The sequence below is a fragment of the Gallus gallus genome, chromosome 5, assembly GCF_016699485.2.
Source record: "Gallus gallus isolate bGalGal1 chromosome 5, bGalGal1.mat.broiler.GRCg7b, whole genome shotgun sequence".
Taxonomy (NCBI): domain Eukaryota; kingdom Metazoa; phylum Chordata; class Aves; order Galliformes; family Phasianidae; genus Gallus; species Gallus gallus.
Window position 1 is genome coordinate 47,530,592 of NC_052536.1, and position 16,748 is coordinate 47,547,339.

Genomic DNA, 16,748 nt, shown 5'->3' on the forward strand with positions numbered 1-16,748 from the left:
GTGCTAGAATTACTGAGATGCATTCTTACGTTGCACATTTCACGAACAATCGCCTTCTCCTTTTCACTCAGGTCTTCTTCATAGTTGTCCTGCATTTGCCTATCCAAATTTTCATGGACCTCCAGGACCTAGAAAAGAAAATATTACAAAAGTGCTGTGGTCCACAAATGATGAATGTAATGCTGAGTGCCCTCAGCAACGTCTCAGAATCACAGAAGGGTTAAGGCAGGAAGGGACGTCCGGGGCTCATCCGTTCCAAGCTCCTGCTCCAGTAGGGCAACCAGAGTAACAACATTTATGAATATTTAAATTAGCACAATTCATAAAGCCTTGAGAATCAAAGATGAGAGCGAAACCACGCCGAGGATCCCCATTCTCTCCCTTCCTGCCCTGGCAGCTCGCTTGTCCCACTGCCTGCCTGGTGCAGCTGACACCACAGCCCCATGCACCACACGGCCCCCCAGCAATGCATGCTTCCCCATTCCCCTCTTCTGCAAGAGCAGAGCTTCTCCACTCCCTTCCATTTATCTCAGATGTGGGGCAACCGTGGTCAGTCTACCGTTTTTAGGTCTGACAGTTTAACCACCTGAAAGCAGAGGTTTGTGCCACTGAATAACAGACCACTGAACACCATTCAGCTGATGTGCCTCCAACCAACCATGAACTTTCAGATCCTAAACACACTGACTCAATTTCACTCACTTTTGGCTGAAAACTGTTTTTAATCCATTTAGTTTCTCCGGGGAACCCCTCAGAGACCCATGGTGACAGCATGCAGAAGCCGGCTGTTATCACTGAGACTTTGGTGCCCAGAGATCCTGATGTGATGTGCAGCTCTCATTTATTGCCTCTTCCAGCCAGAACGCACAGGGGATGGAAACAAGGGGAAAGCAGCACCCCAGACCTGTATGCTGACTGCCCTCCTCTGAGGGTGTCTTTCCCAGCACAGGACTGGATGCAAGTGCATCCTCTGCACATGTCCCCACACCCAGGACTGCAACCACAGCAACAGGATGAAACCTGCTGGCATAAATCAGCAACAAATAAACAAGGGATATGCCCACAGAGGTGTTTGGTGCACAGAAGTGCCTGCAGCACCCTGCCAACAGCAGCTCTGGAGGAGTGGGGGACCGGCTTTCCTTTCCATCCTGCTTGTGACTACAAGGCTTTTCCCGCAATAGTAACAGGAGGAAAGCACTGTAAAAACAGGAAATGTGGCTGCAAAAGTACAGCAACAGCATGAGAGAGTGTGTGGGGGAGGATCCGAGAACTTCCAGAGTGCTTCTGATAGACAGCTACCAGGGCTGCCTGCCACTGCGGCTCCACTGGGAGCCCTCGAAGGCACTCACTGAGCTCTGTAGGGCAACCCGGCTGACCCAGACAGCCCAAGGCTTGCAAGGAGTCGGGGCCGTGGCTCCCTGCATATTGGAATGAAAATGCAGGTCACAGCAGCCAGAGTGTGTGAGGAGGCTCTGCGACCTGCCAGCTCCACCAGCTCTGTCAGCACCTCCCAGGCCCGCGGAGAACCAGGTTTCCTTGTTCTGCCTCCAGCATGGACACTCTGGACCTCACAGGCCTGGGCCAATGTCTGTGGGCCCTGCAGACATCACCTGGGCTGGCTGGCATGGACTGTGGGCAGCCCCAGCCTGCAGCTGCACACTGACCCACAGGTATACCTGTGGGGCAGCCTAGAGCCCTCAGGCAGCCCGGAGCTCTGCCCACACTCAGGCAGCTCTACACGAGCCAGGCCTGGTGCAGTGCAGGGGCTCTGCGGGTGCGTCTGCGCTGACCTACATACCTTACACTGCAGCCACCTCAGTGGGTGGGGGAGAGCCTGAAATATCACGCAGCTCGTGGTCTCTCCCTCCCCATCATACACCCACACACACCACGCTCTACCGCAGGTGAATCTGTGTGCAGAAATGCTCCCGAAGCTCCCAGGGACCTGCAGACGTGGGGCGAGGATGGTTTCCTGGCTGAGGTGCACAGCACTGGCTGCTCTACGGCATGGGATCCGAGAGCAGATTATCCCCTGGTCTGGTTCAGCACAGCAATCCTGCCGCACTCCAACTGTGATACGTACAAAAATAGGTCATTCTCCTCGGGCCCTTAACCTACTTCCAAAACTCACCAGCTCATTCAACCAACAGGCCCGGTTCCCACCTTTACACATAACAGGAACGGCCGCATCCTTTTTAAGGGGCGAAAGAGATGCAAAAAGCACGTATGTGCCGGCAGAGAGAGCAGCTATGTCCTTTTTTTTTACTAAAGAGGAGGGAATTAATTATTGATCCGGCTGGACTGGCACATGGAACCTGCTCGTCTGGAGTCAGCGTGCCCTGACGCCGTGCTGCGAAGCTGTCTGCAGCTCAGCACTGCCCGTGTCTGCAGGGCGAGTGTCAAGGACAGCCGTCATTCACTGCAGTTAAAGATCACATCAGCTCCAGCGCCCGCTCCCACCAGCCATCAATCTTGCAGGCGGAGGAGTCTCAGAGGACAAAAATAAACTGTTTTTCTACGACTTCCATTTAAAATAAAATTGCATTCCCCAGGCCTTGAGGTGTGAAGGGGTGGTGCAGCCCATTTACTCCAGTGGAAATGTCTCATTTACCCTGGAAACCATCCCTCACAGCAGACACGAGCCCGCTTCTGACAGGTGTTTTGTCAAGACATGTTAGCATCTTGGGTTTGCAAAGCCCAGAGCAGGAGGTTAACACTCAGATGCCTATCCCACGGAGGCGTGCTGGGAAGCAATGCACTCCAAAGAGCACAGTCCTCTCTTGAAGAAGGACAGGCCTATGAGTGCTGACCCAGCCCGATCCATCTTTCAGTCCTGCCTGGTGCCACATCAGCTGCTCAGGAAGGCCCAGGTCAATGTTCCTCAGGTTACGCTGCTGGGGACTACAGCTGGGCCTTCACATAGGTTGTCTCTGGCTCAGCTAAAGGCATCAGCTGCCATTCAAAGACTGGATTTGATTATATCTTCCTCTGATTTCTGCCATGTCTGAACCTAGGAACCCACAGCAAGCAGAGAAGCGTACCCCAGGCTCACACCATCCCCACAGTTTTGCTCTTACTGAGCTTCACTTCAGCACATGGCCCTTTGCAGACACCTCAGTACTACATTATCTCCTCAGCTGCTCTCAATCAAAGGCAAGTGGTGACTCCTGTGCAGGGGATGGGCCAAAGACAGGCAGCACTCCCCGGTTCCTAGCACTGCTCGTCTGCCTGAGGACAGCACCTCCTGAAGACAACCTCTTTAACATACTCACCGACATGCTACAGATGTGCTGCACTTTGCTTCCAGTGAGCACACTGGCTCATCTTGCTGCCTCCGCGTCGCTATGTAAACTGTGAGGAACACCTCAGATATATTTAGTTCTCTTTTGTGACTGCTCTGATGTCTGTGGCCAAGACGGTGTCACCTCAGAGTCACCCAATCCATCACATCCCTTCTGCCTCACTGTGAGGCCCTCACATTGCATATTTAAAAACAAACAAAACCCACCAGAGTCTGGATGACTGCAATAAGGCTCTGAAAGAGGCTTTAAAAGTTTAGGTAAGCGTTTCTCTGAGGGGAAGGACTCTGATATTAAGGAATGCTTTCCTTACAGTGCCTGCCTCGCTGATTTTATAGATTTATAGGTCACATGGACAAAGCACTGGGAAACACAGCATAGTGCAGAGTTCTGTTTCAGCACGTGAAAAGTCTGCATGTCCCACTAGGTCTCCTCTCTGGTTTTGGCAGGGCCAAATCCTGCCTCCCTCACCATCAGTGGGAACGAGGATTGTCTGCTTGGTGGCTCAGTGCCCACTGCAGAGAGCCCGGAGGAGGTGAATTATAGGCTAAACATTGCTTTCTCACATTTGTCTCCTCCACATCTCCCCACGTCTTTAGCAGGTTTGCTCAATGCCTAAGAAAAGTGCTTTGATGTTTAGTGAGATACTGAGATGTAGCATATGTACCTTTTATTCTTGTTAGCTAAAACAGCTGTTAGGAGTGCCAACCTGTCATCTTGCTCCGTATTTAGCAGGTGCAAATAAGCAAAAAGTATTTCAGAAGCAAAAATAAAGAAAACTCCAAAAGATGCTCAAGGAAGAACTTATACTAAATTGAAGACAACATTTCATCCACACAGCGGCTCAGCTGCAGGAAGGAAAGGAAAGGAAAGGGAAAGGGAAAGGGAAAAAAGAAGAGAAGAGAAGAGAAGAGAAGAGAAGAGAAGAGAAGAGAAGAGAAGAGAAGAGAAGAGAAGAGAAGAGAAGAGAAGAGAAGAGAAGAGAAGAGAAGAGAAGAGAAGAGAAGAGAAGAGAAGAGAAGAGAAGAGAAGAGAAGAGAAGAGAAGAGAAGAGAAGAGAAGAGAAGAGAAGAGAAGAGAAGAGAAGAGAAGAGAAGAGAAGAGAAGAGAAGAGAAGAGAAGCCTAGGGGACATCACACAACTGAGCAGAGCTTCTCTAGTATTCCATGTCATATAGACAAAATGCAAAGGTCACGAGCTGTACCACAGACAGGTCTAGGCTGGTAGCTGCATCCCATTTCCCACATGCAGAGGCTGGCACTGAAAATGCTCCCAGTTCTGCAGGGTGCAAATAAGACCAACTCCATCTGCTGCAGCATGTCGTGGCCAAACCACATTATCTTCCACCCAGCTTAAGATCTGTGATCAGAGACCAACGGCCTCGATTTTATTGTGTCATATGAAGTAGGGGAAGGAAAGGTAAAGACCACAGCCAGTTTCCTCAGTCCTTTCAATGCACAGCTGATCCTTTGGAAACAGGCTACAGGAAGGAAAAATAAAAATCTCCTCTGTCCTTGCTGCCACACTGACTTAGAGGAGAATTTCCTCCTCACTTCAAATCTGAGAATATTTTTAACCCCAAGCGTGTGAGCAGGACACATCACATTATGCCCTGTGAGATGTGACTGCTGTGCCACGTGCCTCAGCAGGCAGCATCCTCAGCATCCAGCCAACACCCCCTGCAGTAGTAGCTTTCAATGAAGGTCTCCAACCCATATAGTCACATGTGATCTTGCTGTACTCCAAGTATTTGAAGCAATTGTTACAAGTCATGATACAGGTCCTGGTTACCAATCACATGCCTGAACACTAACTTTCCACTTCCAATTGTCATGTTCCCACGAGAAGAGCAGTTCTGCCAGTTTGGGGTTAGCTGCACTGCATTACACTGCATGTTGCACAGCGGTGTGGGGACTACAGGCATCCTTACCTTCATGGCATGCACAACAGCCTCTGGTTTCTGACCAACAGGGACATATCCTGCTGCAGGAGATGAAGCAAGATCAGCTGTCATGCGAGCTGGTCCCTGTTTAAATAAGAAGAGAAGATACATTTTAATTCCTTTGGGGTTATTTTAGCAAGGAGGAAGAAAATATCAATTAGCCATCTCAAATTCAGTCCTCTTCAGCCACCTGCAAAGACAACTATCCCACTACACCCCCCAAAATGATTTTATCTAATGCCATTTAAGCCTACCACCACTAAGTCTATGTGTCCCCAGGCAGGAGATCACCCAGGTTTAAAGCTAAATTGGTTCAGGAAACATGTATTGCTCATTTCAGATAACTGTGAGGACACGATCAAATGGTCCTCATCCAAGGGAGCAATGCAAAGAAGATCTTCAGCATAAAGCGGTCATTTCTAAGAAGCTGTTCACATGAAAGGAACAGTTGGCAGAACATCATCACTTTTTTGGCAATACTTTCACATAGACATCAAGTACCAATCTCCAGCTACAGAGAAAATTGTGAAGGCAACCTTAAAACAAGCAGATGTCCAAAGCTAATGTTGGCTGAGTTTGTTTGCAAAAAGCTGGCCAGTTCTCTTGCACGAAGGATCCCATTGGGAAAGATCCCAAAATAACGTTTTACAAAAGATTTCTCCTGCTCAAACAGCCTCGTAAGCACTTTTGATAAAGACATCCATCTTGGATTGTATGAAACATAATGAGAATGAGATGTACCCCGCCTGTCGCTAATATTTTGTATTTGCTTTATAGCACTGGGAGAAACCAACAATGAAACCATTGACCAAACTCATATTCAGTCTTCACGTCCCTTAGGAAATACAAAGAATGATTATACTGAAGCCTGTGAAAGCAAATTAGGATGGCAGAGCAGTATGTAGCACCATGGCAGGAATGCTTTTGCATGCAATACATGAGGCACTCCATTATCGTCTTTTCCACACAGTGTGTTTTACGCTTCACATCACCACTTCGCCTTCCAAGCCAAGGCCAGCAAGTGAGCCATGCCAGAAAGGAGGACCCAAGGAGGGGGACTTTGTCACATCTCACGCTTCCAAACAGTTGACGTTAGGAGAACGATGGACCAGTCCATTAGGCCACAGACAAGAACAGCAGGAAGCTTTTCTTGGAAGCAAGGAGCCTTTCAAGCCTAAGCCACTGGTCTGTGCTTAGCCCACGCAAACCAACAGCCACTTACCAACAATACCGACCTTCATGAACCGAGCTGTTGGTGACACAACACCTTCCTTCTGAGAGGCAGGCATCTCAGAAAAGGGAAAATCAGACTTTGTAACTCCTCAGTAACTCTCCAAGGAGGTTTAACAGACTGATGAAGCACGGTGACCACGGGACGCTCCCAGGCCAGACTCTTGCTGGCAGAGGGTCACAGCTCGCTGGAGCTCTATGGCCACCTGGGGACACATCCTCAGCATCCGGCCAGCCCCGAATGTTACACAGAAAAGGCAGAGCCTGGGGAGGGAGCACCAGGGACGGAGTCCAGCCAGGCTACAGCTGTGCCTTAAGGCTGCAAAAAAGGGGTCACATATTTCTCTCAGAGCTGGTAAATGCAGAGTCAGCCTCCCAGAGAGGTCACAGGCATCGATACTTGCATAACTCCTCCGACCTCAGAGTGAAAGCTGTCTTCCTTCCATTAATGACCAAGAGCACAACCACTGAAAGCAGAAAATTTGGGAGTTTGTGGCCATGAACCATGCTTGATAAAGATCTTTCTCCACAGCCCCCTTTAGAAGCAACACAGGAAATACCAATTGGTGCAACATCCAGTATTTCTTCTGAGTTGATAGTAACCAGAAAAAGTAAAAGAAATTCGGCTGGATAGTGCATCTAACAACACTGCAAATACATCTTTGTGACAAAACCAGAGCAGAACACAAGGTCCCCTGTATGACAGGCAGCAGCAGCTTCTCCTCACAGAAGTGCAGTCACTAATGAGCTACAAAGCATCTCCGTGATCATAATCACTCTCAAAATTATTACAGAATACAAATGAAACCAGAATGATTAGAGAGAAATGCTTTCTAAAGAGTTTGATCATACTTCGCTGATTACCATACCGACACGATGAAAGCAATCCTGCAAGCACAGTAATGTGCTGGATAGATTGGATCACACAAAAAATGCTCAATGGGTCGGTGCCCTTTGGATAAGAGTGGCTGAAATTTGGCAAATGCAATCAGCTGAGCTCCACCTGAATGCAAGTAGAGAATTTGACTGAAGAAGAGAAAATTAATCTTGAAGAGTGGGGGATGCAAGAAAGGAGGAACACTGATTCCTTGATGTTGGAGTCTCGGTACAAGATGACATTATTTGTAAAGCAGGCATGATTCTTCATCTTTAGGTTGGAAGCCAGAAGAAGAACCTGTAAACTAAAATGGGCATGCAAATTGCTGCATGCCATGACAGACTTGCATGAGGGAGTACACAGAAAAACCAAGATGCAGGCCTGCTATGCTGCAAGCCACAGAGACCTTTCCACTGCTGAAATGAGTCCATTTCCAGCAAAAGCCAAACATGCACACAAAAAAAGGAGGGGAGTGAACAAGGATCTCACCAATATCTCTGCCTTCTGCAGCTGTAAGATGCATTGAGTAAAAATACCCACATGCTGACAGGAAATACTCCACACCACTATGGATACCTTAATATTTATCATTACACTGGGAAGTTTTGCTGTGTAGTTGCACCCTCACGGAAGGCTCTTTCCAGACATAGGAGTCATTATAAAGAATTCTAGGTGCTCCCATTGACTTCAGTGTGGCTCACAGAAAAGCTTTAGCCAAATTCCTATCAGCTTCCTGCACTGACACAAACATGAAGGAGGCCAGAAAAGAGAGGAGCTGTGGTGAGCAAGGAAAGAAATGACAACATACCCGGCAGGATGCATGGCCAGCCTTTGGAGGATTGAGGAGAGGAAAACGGGCAGAGTTCACCGATAGTGTTAGCTGGAGGGGAGGAAATGGAAGGAATTGGAGATAAGGTCAAGGTTGCTGAACTGGAAAACTGCCAGCAGTGGGAGAGGAGGGAGGGAACAGGAAGAAAAAGGAGGACGTGCATTTTACCCAGCAGGAAAACAGTTGAGATGAAATGCAGGGGAGGGGGAATCAGAGATAGGAGACTGGAAGGAGGGCAGGAGGGCAGGATGGAGGGGGAAGTCTCAGGAAGTCAGCATTAAGGCAGTAGCTGAAATCACACTGATGGAAGAGATTCCTCACGTCTAAAACAGACACACTTGGAAAATGTAGGTAAGAATCACCATGGCTGCACTCTACTTCAGCTACTCTGAGGACTTCCATCACTGCAGAAATCTATGCCCTTCCTGTTCCTTAAAGCTGACATTATCAAAGCCATGGGAACATAACTGACTCAGCATCCTGATGGGCAATAATAGCAAGGTTAATCTGGTTACATCCTAAGAAGCAGGAATTGTCCATATAGGCAAAAAGTAATACAGAGTGTTTGGGGGCATGCATCACTCCCAGTTTCTTCTCCCTGTCTGGCTCTGTCAGACATGCACTCCCTGTGTTAAATAGCCTTTCCACTTGCTAGTTTTTTCACAGCGTTCAGTAGCTCAGGGACAGTTCATCTTCCATCATGTGGCCAACATGTCACATAATTTTGTAAATCAATGGTGCTAAATAATAGCTCAGAAGTAATGAAAATGCCATGCACTCACAATGAAGCCATTGAGAAATACAATCTTGACTGTTTTTCTAGTTTACTTCTGCTGAAGCTGAACCAACTAACAAGAAGCTGAGTCATTTCAAAAGGCAAAGTTTCTTATTCTCTCTGGCTTTGGAGTTGCTCCAGGCTTGCAGCAACAGAGACAAGACTAGAAGTTAGCTCATACAAGGAACTTTTAACACAGAAAGAAGACTACTCTACATCTACACTGTGGCTTGCAGTGGTCACCTGTGTAGAATTACACTGCGCAGTGTTTGTTGGCTACTGCTCCTTTTAAGAACTAGAGGCCCTTGTCCAAGTCTTCAAGAAGCAAAAGGACTCATTGCCAATGCCAGGGAAACAAAGGCTGTCAAACTGCTTGTGACCTATCTGAAAACAACCTTGTTCAGCTGTGGAAAGAACAGCCTTGTCCCTGCTGTTGGGACTGCAGGGTCATGCAAGACTCCTGGAGAGGCTCTCCCACCCATCTCATGGGAGAAACATCCCGAGTACCCAAGAATCCAGCCTCTTCCCAATGGGAAAACCGTGACAAGAGCTCCTCCTCTGCCACCCCTACATATAGAGCAGTACTGAAGCATCACTGAACACATCTCCCTTTTAGGCCTCACCTACTCCTCCATTTCAAGCAGACCAGCACAAGACATTTGCTGGCATCTGTGATGGGACCAGAGCACTTGCCAGAGCTCATGGCATTGCAGCTTTACACTGTATGTATCCAAATCACTAAAGAGGCCCAATTCCGTTTGAGACTCCATCAGAAAATTCTCACTGGAGCCCTGCCTGCAGGGCTTATGATTCAAGCTCGATGCCTGTAAGGAGATGCACAGTTCAGCTGTCTAGACTAAGAAAAGAGAAAAGGAGCTCTGCAGCCTCCCGTGTCAGAAGACCCTCGAGGGAGTGTGCTATGAACAAGAGATAAATCCTCCCTTTCTCTACCTGCACATGACCTGGTGGCAGCCTCAAACCCACAGCAGAAAACAAACTGAATAAAAGCAGCCCCAAAGTACTGCCCCTGTCCAGAACCCAAAGAGGATCAGTGAAGTAACAGTGCTGATGTGAGAAAGAAAATTCAAGGGCAACAAATACTGCCAAAGATCCTTTTAAATCAGACACCAAAAAATGAAGAGCTGAGGCATTAAATGCAGCTGCTGAAAACATCTGCTGCTGCATATCGAGCCGTGATGGCATTGCTGGTGCCTAAGACCAAACTGCCTAACGAGTCCTTGCTGGCCATGTCTAGTTGCATGGGATGTGGTCCAGCTCAGATGCTGAAAAGCACCATGGTCGATGCTCCATTCCTACATGTTTGGAAGAACAAAATTAATAAGACCGTAAAAGTGCACATTGGGAACTCCTAATAATGACACACTTCCACAGAGGCAAAATAAGGCTTAAAACACATACATTTCTTAATAATAGAGGGAATACTCTGGAATCCAAGAACAGAGCCTAACTGGTGATGACAGGTGTCTGTTCTTTTATAGGTTCTGAGTTAGAAATCTCAACAAAGAACAATGAAATTGCGATAAACAATTTCTCCTTGATTCCTCCAGGGACTGGAAAAAACACAAGACCTTGGTCCTGACATCAGTTTTCAATCTCCTTCTCCTCAATGACATTCTACGCTTTAATGACATCCTCTCCTACCTCAGCTCCAAGAGAGCTATTCCTGATCTGCAGAAAGACTGTGAAAAGGGAGCTAAGTTTCAAAACCCAGAGGAAAACAGCATGCTGATTTTGCTTCACCAGCAGTCACAGCCCAGGCACTGAGAATGCTTCAGACCAAAGTGTGGCACGCGGGCAAACATTAATGCTTCTGAATCTCACATCTTCCTCTTGCTTTCTATTAATTTTTGTCTATGATTTCAAAAAACAAGCAGACATTTAGGGTTCAAATTTGATTACACGCGCCACAGTGCTCTAATGGCATATCTCAGACAACATAACAGCTAAATGGAATCATATCAGAAGTTTTTATTGCCGAGACAGAACAAGGAGAATTACATTATAGGCAGGCACTGCCAGATAACTCACAATAAAATTCCCAGGCATGGAGATTTATCTCACAGTGGTTTTGTTTGCAGCCTACTTAACCAGGTTTGAATTAAGCTTGGGCCCTTCTTTAGCACTTATCACCATCCAGGTGTTGTACATAAATCAAGATGTTGACACTGCGCTGTAAATTGGGAGCTGTTGAGGGATAAGCCAGTGTAGCAATGTGCCCACAGGCATGTGGGAAGCAGCAGGCAGAGCCTGGCAGAACATGGGAAGTCTTCATGGCCAGCTCCAGCCCTGGGCATGTGATGCTCTGGGGCCTCGCATCCCTTCATCTGCCACTGTGATGCTGCAGAGGGGCTAAGAGCTCCAACAGAGTGAGTGTGCCTCACAGCTCCAAGGCATGACCCCACTCCAGGGTGGCATTTTCCTTCAAAGCCCCTTCTCTGCTACTTGAGCATGGGACACCCTCTCCACAGCCCAGGAGCACCCACATGCGCTGCATGCCCAGCGTGCCTGGTGGCAGATGATCCATTTTAGCATCCTGCTGCCAGTCACATGAGAAGAAACAAGACACCAGCTCCCTAGCACAGCATCACCCTGGCCACTGACAGGGGCGAGGGCAGGAGCCACTAGTGCTCTGCATAGCATCCTCCCTATCACATGAAGGGACGTTACTGCGATGGCTAATCTCCTTTGCCATTACTTCATTTGCTCCCTGTAATCATGGAGAGCATCTGGTCATGCAGTTGTTCAAATCCATGAATTAACCCTTGGCACCACACAGCACAAGGCTAACTGTCTGCCCAGCTCAGCCATCTCATCAGGCAACAATTTCAGGTAACCCATTGTGTTTACCCAATGCCCTTTTGATTAACAGAGAAACAACTTCACTGTTCCACTGATTTCTGAGCAGAACACTGAGGACACCAAACAACAGAAGAGCTGTTCTCCCCGGGAGACATGCCACACTGCTTGGGCTGTGCTTGGGCACACAAGGGAAGGAAGGCTTCCAGGGACTGCCAGAGTCATAATAAACGAAGTCAGGACATTGTTTGCAAGTGGGTCTCATCTACAAACGGGAAAGGAAATGCTAATGGTGGAGCACAGCTCCAGCCCTGGGAAACTCTTCAGTTCATGCAAGCCACTGGAACAACTTCCTCTAGGAGCAGAAAAAGAACTGAGCTGCTGCCCTTTGGGTTTGCAACAGGTTTGCTGCAGAGCTGTAAGCAGTGCACGACACCAGAAAGCCTCACTGCCAGCTTCAGCTGCGCCCCTAGCCAGGTACATATTACCAGCAAGTCAGATTCAGAGTGGTTTCAGCTCATAACCACCTGCTACAAACAAATAAAAGTGCTACAGACAGAAGTAGTCCCTGCTGTACCTATGGACAAAGTGCACTAACTGCAGCTGACTCACAGGGGCACCATTAGCATGAGTATTTGGAGAGGTGCTAGCTATTTTAGTAAAGAAGCATGAAGCCCATTCCATTGCAGAAGGAAGCACTGAGTAATATTAAGACATTCCCGGTTCTGAAGCACACCTCCTGGTTTGGGGTGGCCCTGCTGAAATGGTTCAGGTGGGCAGAGGATGGCACACATCAGATGCCTGCTGTCCCCCATTGCCATTTAGCACCCCAACATGACTGCACCTCATGTGGCTGCTCTGCCATTGCCGATGAAGCAGCTCTCCCTGAAGTCTGGAGAAAGTGAGGGTCTATAGGCCCCTATATTTATCCCAGACCCACTGCTGGCCCCACACTAACAGATGCGGTAATGAATGTGCTGATCTACAGCAGATCATCAAAACAGATGAGTTTTTCCCATCTTCTGTGGTTACCTGTAACAGTGGATGATGAATACAGACTGCCAGTGCCTCTTTTCCTCATCAAACCCCCAAACTTTGACGTTGTCTAACTTTGTGCTGGTTGGCTGCTATGGGGGAAAAGCCACACGCCGCTCAGATGCACCAGAATAGCAGCTGATGAAGGGCAGCTGCCTTCAAAAATGCACTGGTTTGTTCTCAGCCTCGCTGTACACTCTGAAGTTTCACAATAGCCCTCCTCGGGCTGCAAATTCAGCCTCTCTCCCCATAAACCTTTCATTTCATTTTCCCTTCCACCGCTGCTATTGTTGTAGTGGCAGAATGGCCACCACGAATCTCTACCTTTGTCTGCTCACCGGTACTGGTGCAGGCAGCAGGAAGAAGCTGCCCTCTACCACTGTTCTCCCTGTCTACAAAGGCAGCCTGGCCACGGGAAGGCAAACAATGGCCCCAGCAGGATGTGCCCGGCACACACCAGTGGGAGCCACGAGACCCATAGGCTTCCTCTGGGTGCTGCTCCTGGACACCAGCCCTCACATGATGGGAATCTCTGGCTGTCTCGGTCTTGGTCTTAAAAGCAAAGTCAGTCTTAAGGAGCCAGTCTGGTTTTGCTCCCAGAGAAGAATGGATTTACTCCCACACAGGCTCCAGCAGGGATGAGCAGCCCTGCTTTGGGTGCCCTCCACCAGCACCAGGCTTGGACCGCAGCCGCATTTCCCCTGATCCTGATCTCCACTGCTTCCAGGCTGGTGCAAGATAAATGTGGTATTTTCTCTGCAGGGAGCGGAGGAGAGAGACTGAGTCATGTTCTCACTGTTCCTCTGTCCCAACCTACGCATCACCACTGAGACCACCGCTGTTCCATCTAGAAGAACACAGGGCTGTCAGAAGGGGTCCAGTTTAGCCACTGTGTACCCTCACATTACCTCCCCTTGCTGCCTCTACCAAGTCACAGAATCATAGAACCATTAACTTGGAAATACTTTTAACCATCAACACATCATCACCATGCCCACTAAGCCATGTACCGCACTCAGCAGGCAGCCAGCACATCAGCCAAAGAGCCTTTGTCATCCATTTCCACCTCATCTCATGGCTTCTCCTTACACCTACACAACACCAATATTTGGGTTTGTTTTTATGTCAACGTACGTGCCATATGGTCAATGGAATATGCACTTCACAAGCATCTTTGCAAAGCACAAACATGGCTGGTAGTGACAGCGTGGTGGAAATTAAGGGAATGAGTCCAACACGCAGGAGGAGCAGAGGTGAGCAGAAAGCAGCTCGGCAGCCTGAGCTCAGTCTCAGATCTGGGTTTTGTTTTTTGAAAGAAACAGTCACTGGAGACAAATGCCATGAGCGGCACACAACTACAAACTCACACTCACTCACCAAGAGGTGCACGCTCAGGGTCACTGTGTAACACAGAGGACAAGGGACACCAGCTGCCTTAATGACAGCTCTGGCATTCCTCCTCATTGATGGCAGAGAACTGGCTTTTTGCACAGATATTTTACAAGCTTCACAAGTCACTGGTTGTTATGGGCTGATCTTTATCTCAGTATTGCTTACTTACCCTCATAAACCCTAGGAAGCTGCTGCCTGTTGCGTTCTTTCCCCCATTTTGGGTACCTTATCTAAGCCATCCCTTTAGAACAAAAGGAAGCGCAATGGCACCTCCATGGTGTAACCTTGCTGCCATTCTCCCCTTATCAGGGAACAATTCTAGCAATGAGCCATCTGTGCTGTGGCCTTATCACAGCACAGACCTCCTGGTCCTGATGCAAACCACACATCCCTCACTGTTTACTCAGTTGTTTGCTGTCAGTTGTGTCTCTCGTTATCAGCACAGGCCATTCCTGCATCCCTAGCTCAATAAACATTATGTTTCCATTACAAAAATCTATGGTTATTTCCACCAAAGGAAGGATTCTTGTTCTAATCAACTGATCACTGCTAGCACATTTTAAATCTCAACCAGCTAAGCTAGCTCCAATTGCCAGCAACAGGCTGCTTCACCCTTACTGGTGGTTCATGCCAATGTGGATTCACGGCTCCTCCAGGCAGCTGATGTATGAGCTTACCAAAATGAAGACCTCTACCCACAGGAGCACGAGTAGCCTTCAGGTTGCCTTCCCATCTCTGAGCACCAAGATGTGCCTGGCACGGCCGCAGGGCAGCGGGCAGGAATATGAACTGGTTCAGGGGCTGAACATTTGCACGGGCTGCTGCAACACCCCAGAGGAGGCAGACAGCAAAAGGATCAGAGAAGAGACAGGGATGCAATTCTGAGCCATGCCCCAGCCCCAGCATTCATCCTCAGCTTTTCTACAGAGATCCTGAATGCTCCAGAAACTGGAAACTGAGATTCTGCCCCTTAGCAAATGAGCTGCTGAAATGTGACCAGTAGTAACAAAATAACTGCCTCATGTGGATGGGGAATTTCCTTTCCCCCTCATATATTCTCCCTACATCAGAAATGTAGTCAGCAATTATTAGATGAACTCTCCAGCAATGCCATCGTGTTCCAAAAAATAAATACTGCCTTTTAGTATGCATCTCTGGAGGATCCTGGAGCACTTAGTGCTATTTAGCTTAGTGATAAAGAAATGCCTGAAAACCATGTTATGCGGTGGGTCATTTCCCACCCAGTCCCTTTGAGGGAAAAACGGAGGCACAGGGAGGTGAAAGAAGCTACACATGGTCAAAGGAGGATCCCAGTCCTGATCCACAGCTGCACTGACAGGTAATGCCATCTACCTCTCTCTAATCACAGGTGGGTCCATATGAATGGGCAATGCAGGCTCCTTAAATAATGCCAACAAATAGCACTTCACGTCACTGACTCCCTCTCGGTATTGTTAAAACTCCAGAAAACCTCCGTGCTGGATAAGTTTCACCTTCTCTGTGCCCTCCAGCCACTGACCTGAGACTCCCACAGAGCCAACAGTTTCCTACAGCACATCAGATTAGAGCGCAATAGCTCATCCAAAGTGCTGTGCATCCATATGGTTGAGCCACAAAGGAAACACATACATGAATGCCATATGGGTGAAACAATTCAGCTACCAAAGAGTACCAAAGCACTGAAGACAAGGTAACAGCCCAGGCTATTAGTGAAAGCACAAGCTCCCCAAGGATGCAGTGGGATTGTTTCCACTGCTGAATCCCACACACCAGGCTGGCCAACAGATCCTCAGCAGTACAACACTTAGAGGTAGCTCCAAGTCAGCTCCCATGCCTCGGACATCACTTACTCAAGGATGAGCTGGTCTGGAGGCTGCTGGTGATAGGGAGGATCAAGGAAGCCCAATCTGCTTGCCTTGTGGTCTATGTAATCCCTGTGACTTTTACTGGATGTTTTTCCTGCCACAAACTAGAAAGGAAATTTCTAATTCACTGTCTGCACGATTAACTGTCAGCTGAACAGACAGCGTCTCTGCATAGCTTGCAGTTGTGAGGGTCTTTCAATTCCATGTCCTGAGTACATGCTGGCGTTCATGATCCAGGATTCATTAGAAAAAACAAACTCTTTCATTAACTAAGGTATGTCAGGGCCATGGAGGAATAGAGCGATGCTCATGTGCAAACGCAGTGACACTGAGGGATGTACTGAGTAACTTCCCCAAATAGTTTCACAGATGGTGACAATGATGAAACCCTGAGCAGGCATGACAGGTGTGGAGCCAACGCCAAGTGTCCACCATCACTCACCCAAATGATGCCTGTACACACAGACACACAGGAACCATTTTTCATGAACTGATGCCTGCTGTCAAAAAGTAACTGCAGAGAAAGCTGGGTACATCTATATATACATTTTCTGGGATATGACAGAGATATGCAGAGAAATCTGCATGGATTTGAGATCGCTATCCTCCATCAGAAAAACAATATATCATATATCGCATTGTTAGAGCACATCCAGAGGATGGCCACAAAAATGATCCAAGGGTGGA

At 48.1% G+C, this 16,748-nt stretch overlaps 1 protein-coding gene across 2 annotated transcripts in view; it reads right to left on the minus strand.

The window, feature by feature from the left end:
- Window positions 1–16,748, minus strand: part of CCDC85C (coiled-coil domain containing 85C) — a 102,054-nt gene that overhangs the window by 5,791 nt on the left and 79,515 nt on the right. For both annotated transcript variants that reach the window (XM_421357.7, XM_015287778.4), the window contains 2 exons: window positions 5,230–5,325; window positions 30–128 (listed from right to left, as the gene is read on the minus strand). In XM_421357.7, the coding sequence (XP_421357.3) occupies window positions 30–128; window positions 5,230–5,325 (195 nt within the window). The remainder of the gene's footprint in view (window positions 1–29; window positions 129–5,229; window positions 5,326–16,748) is intronic.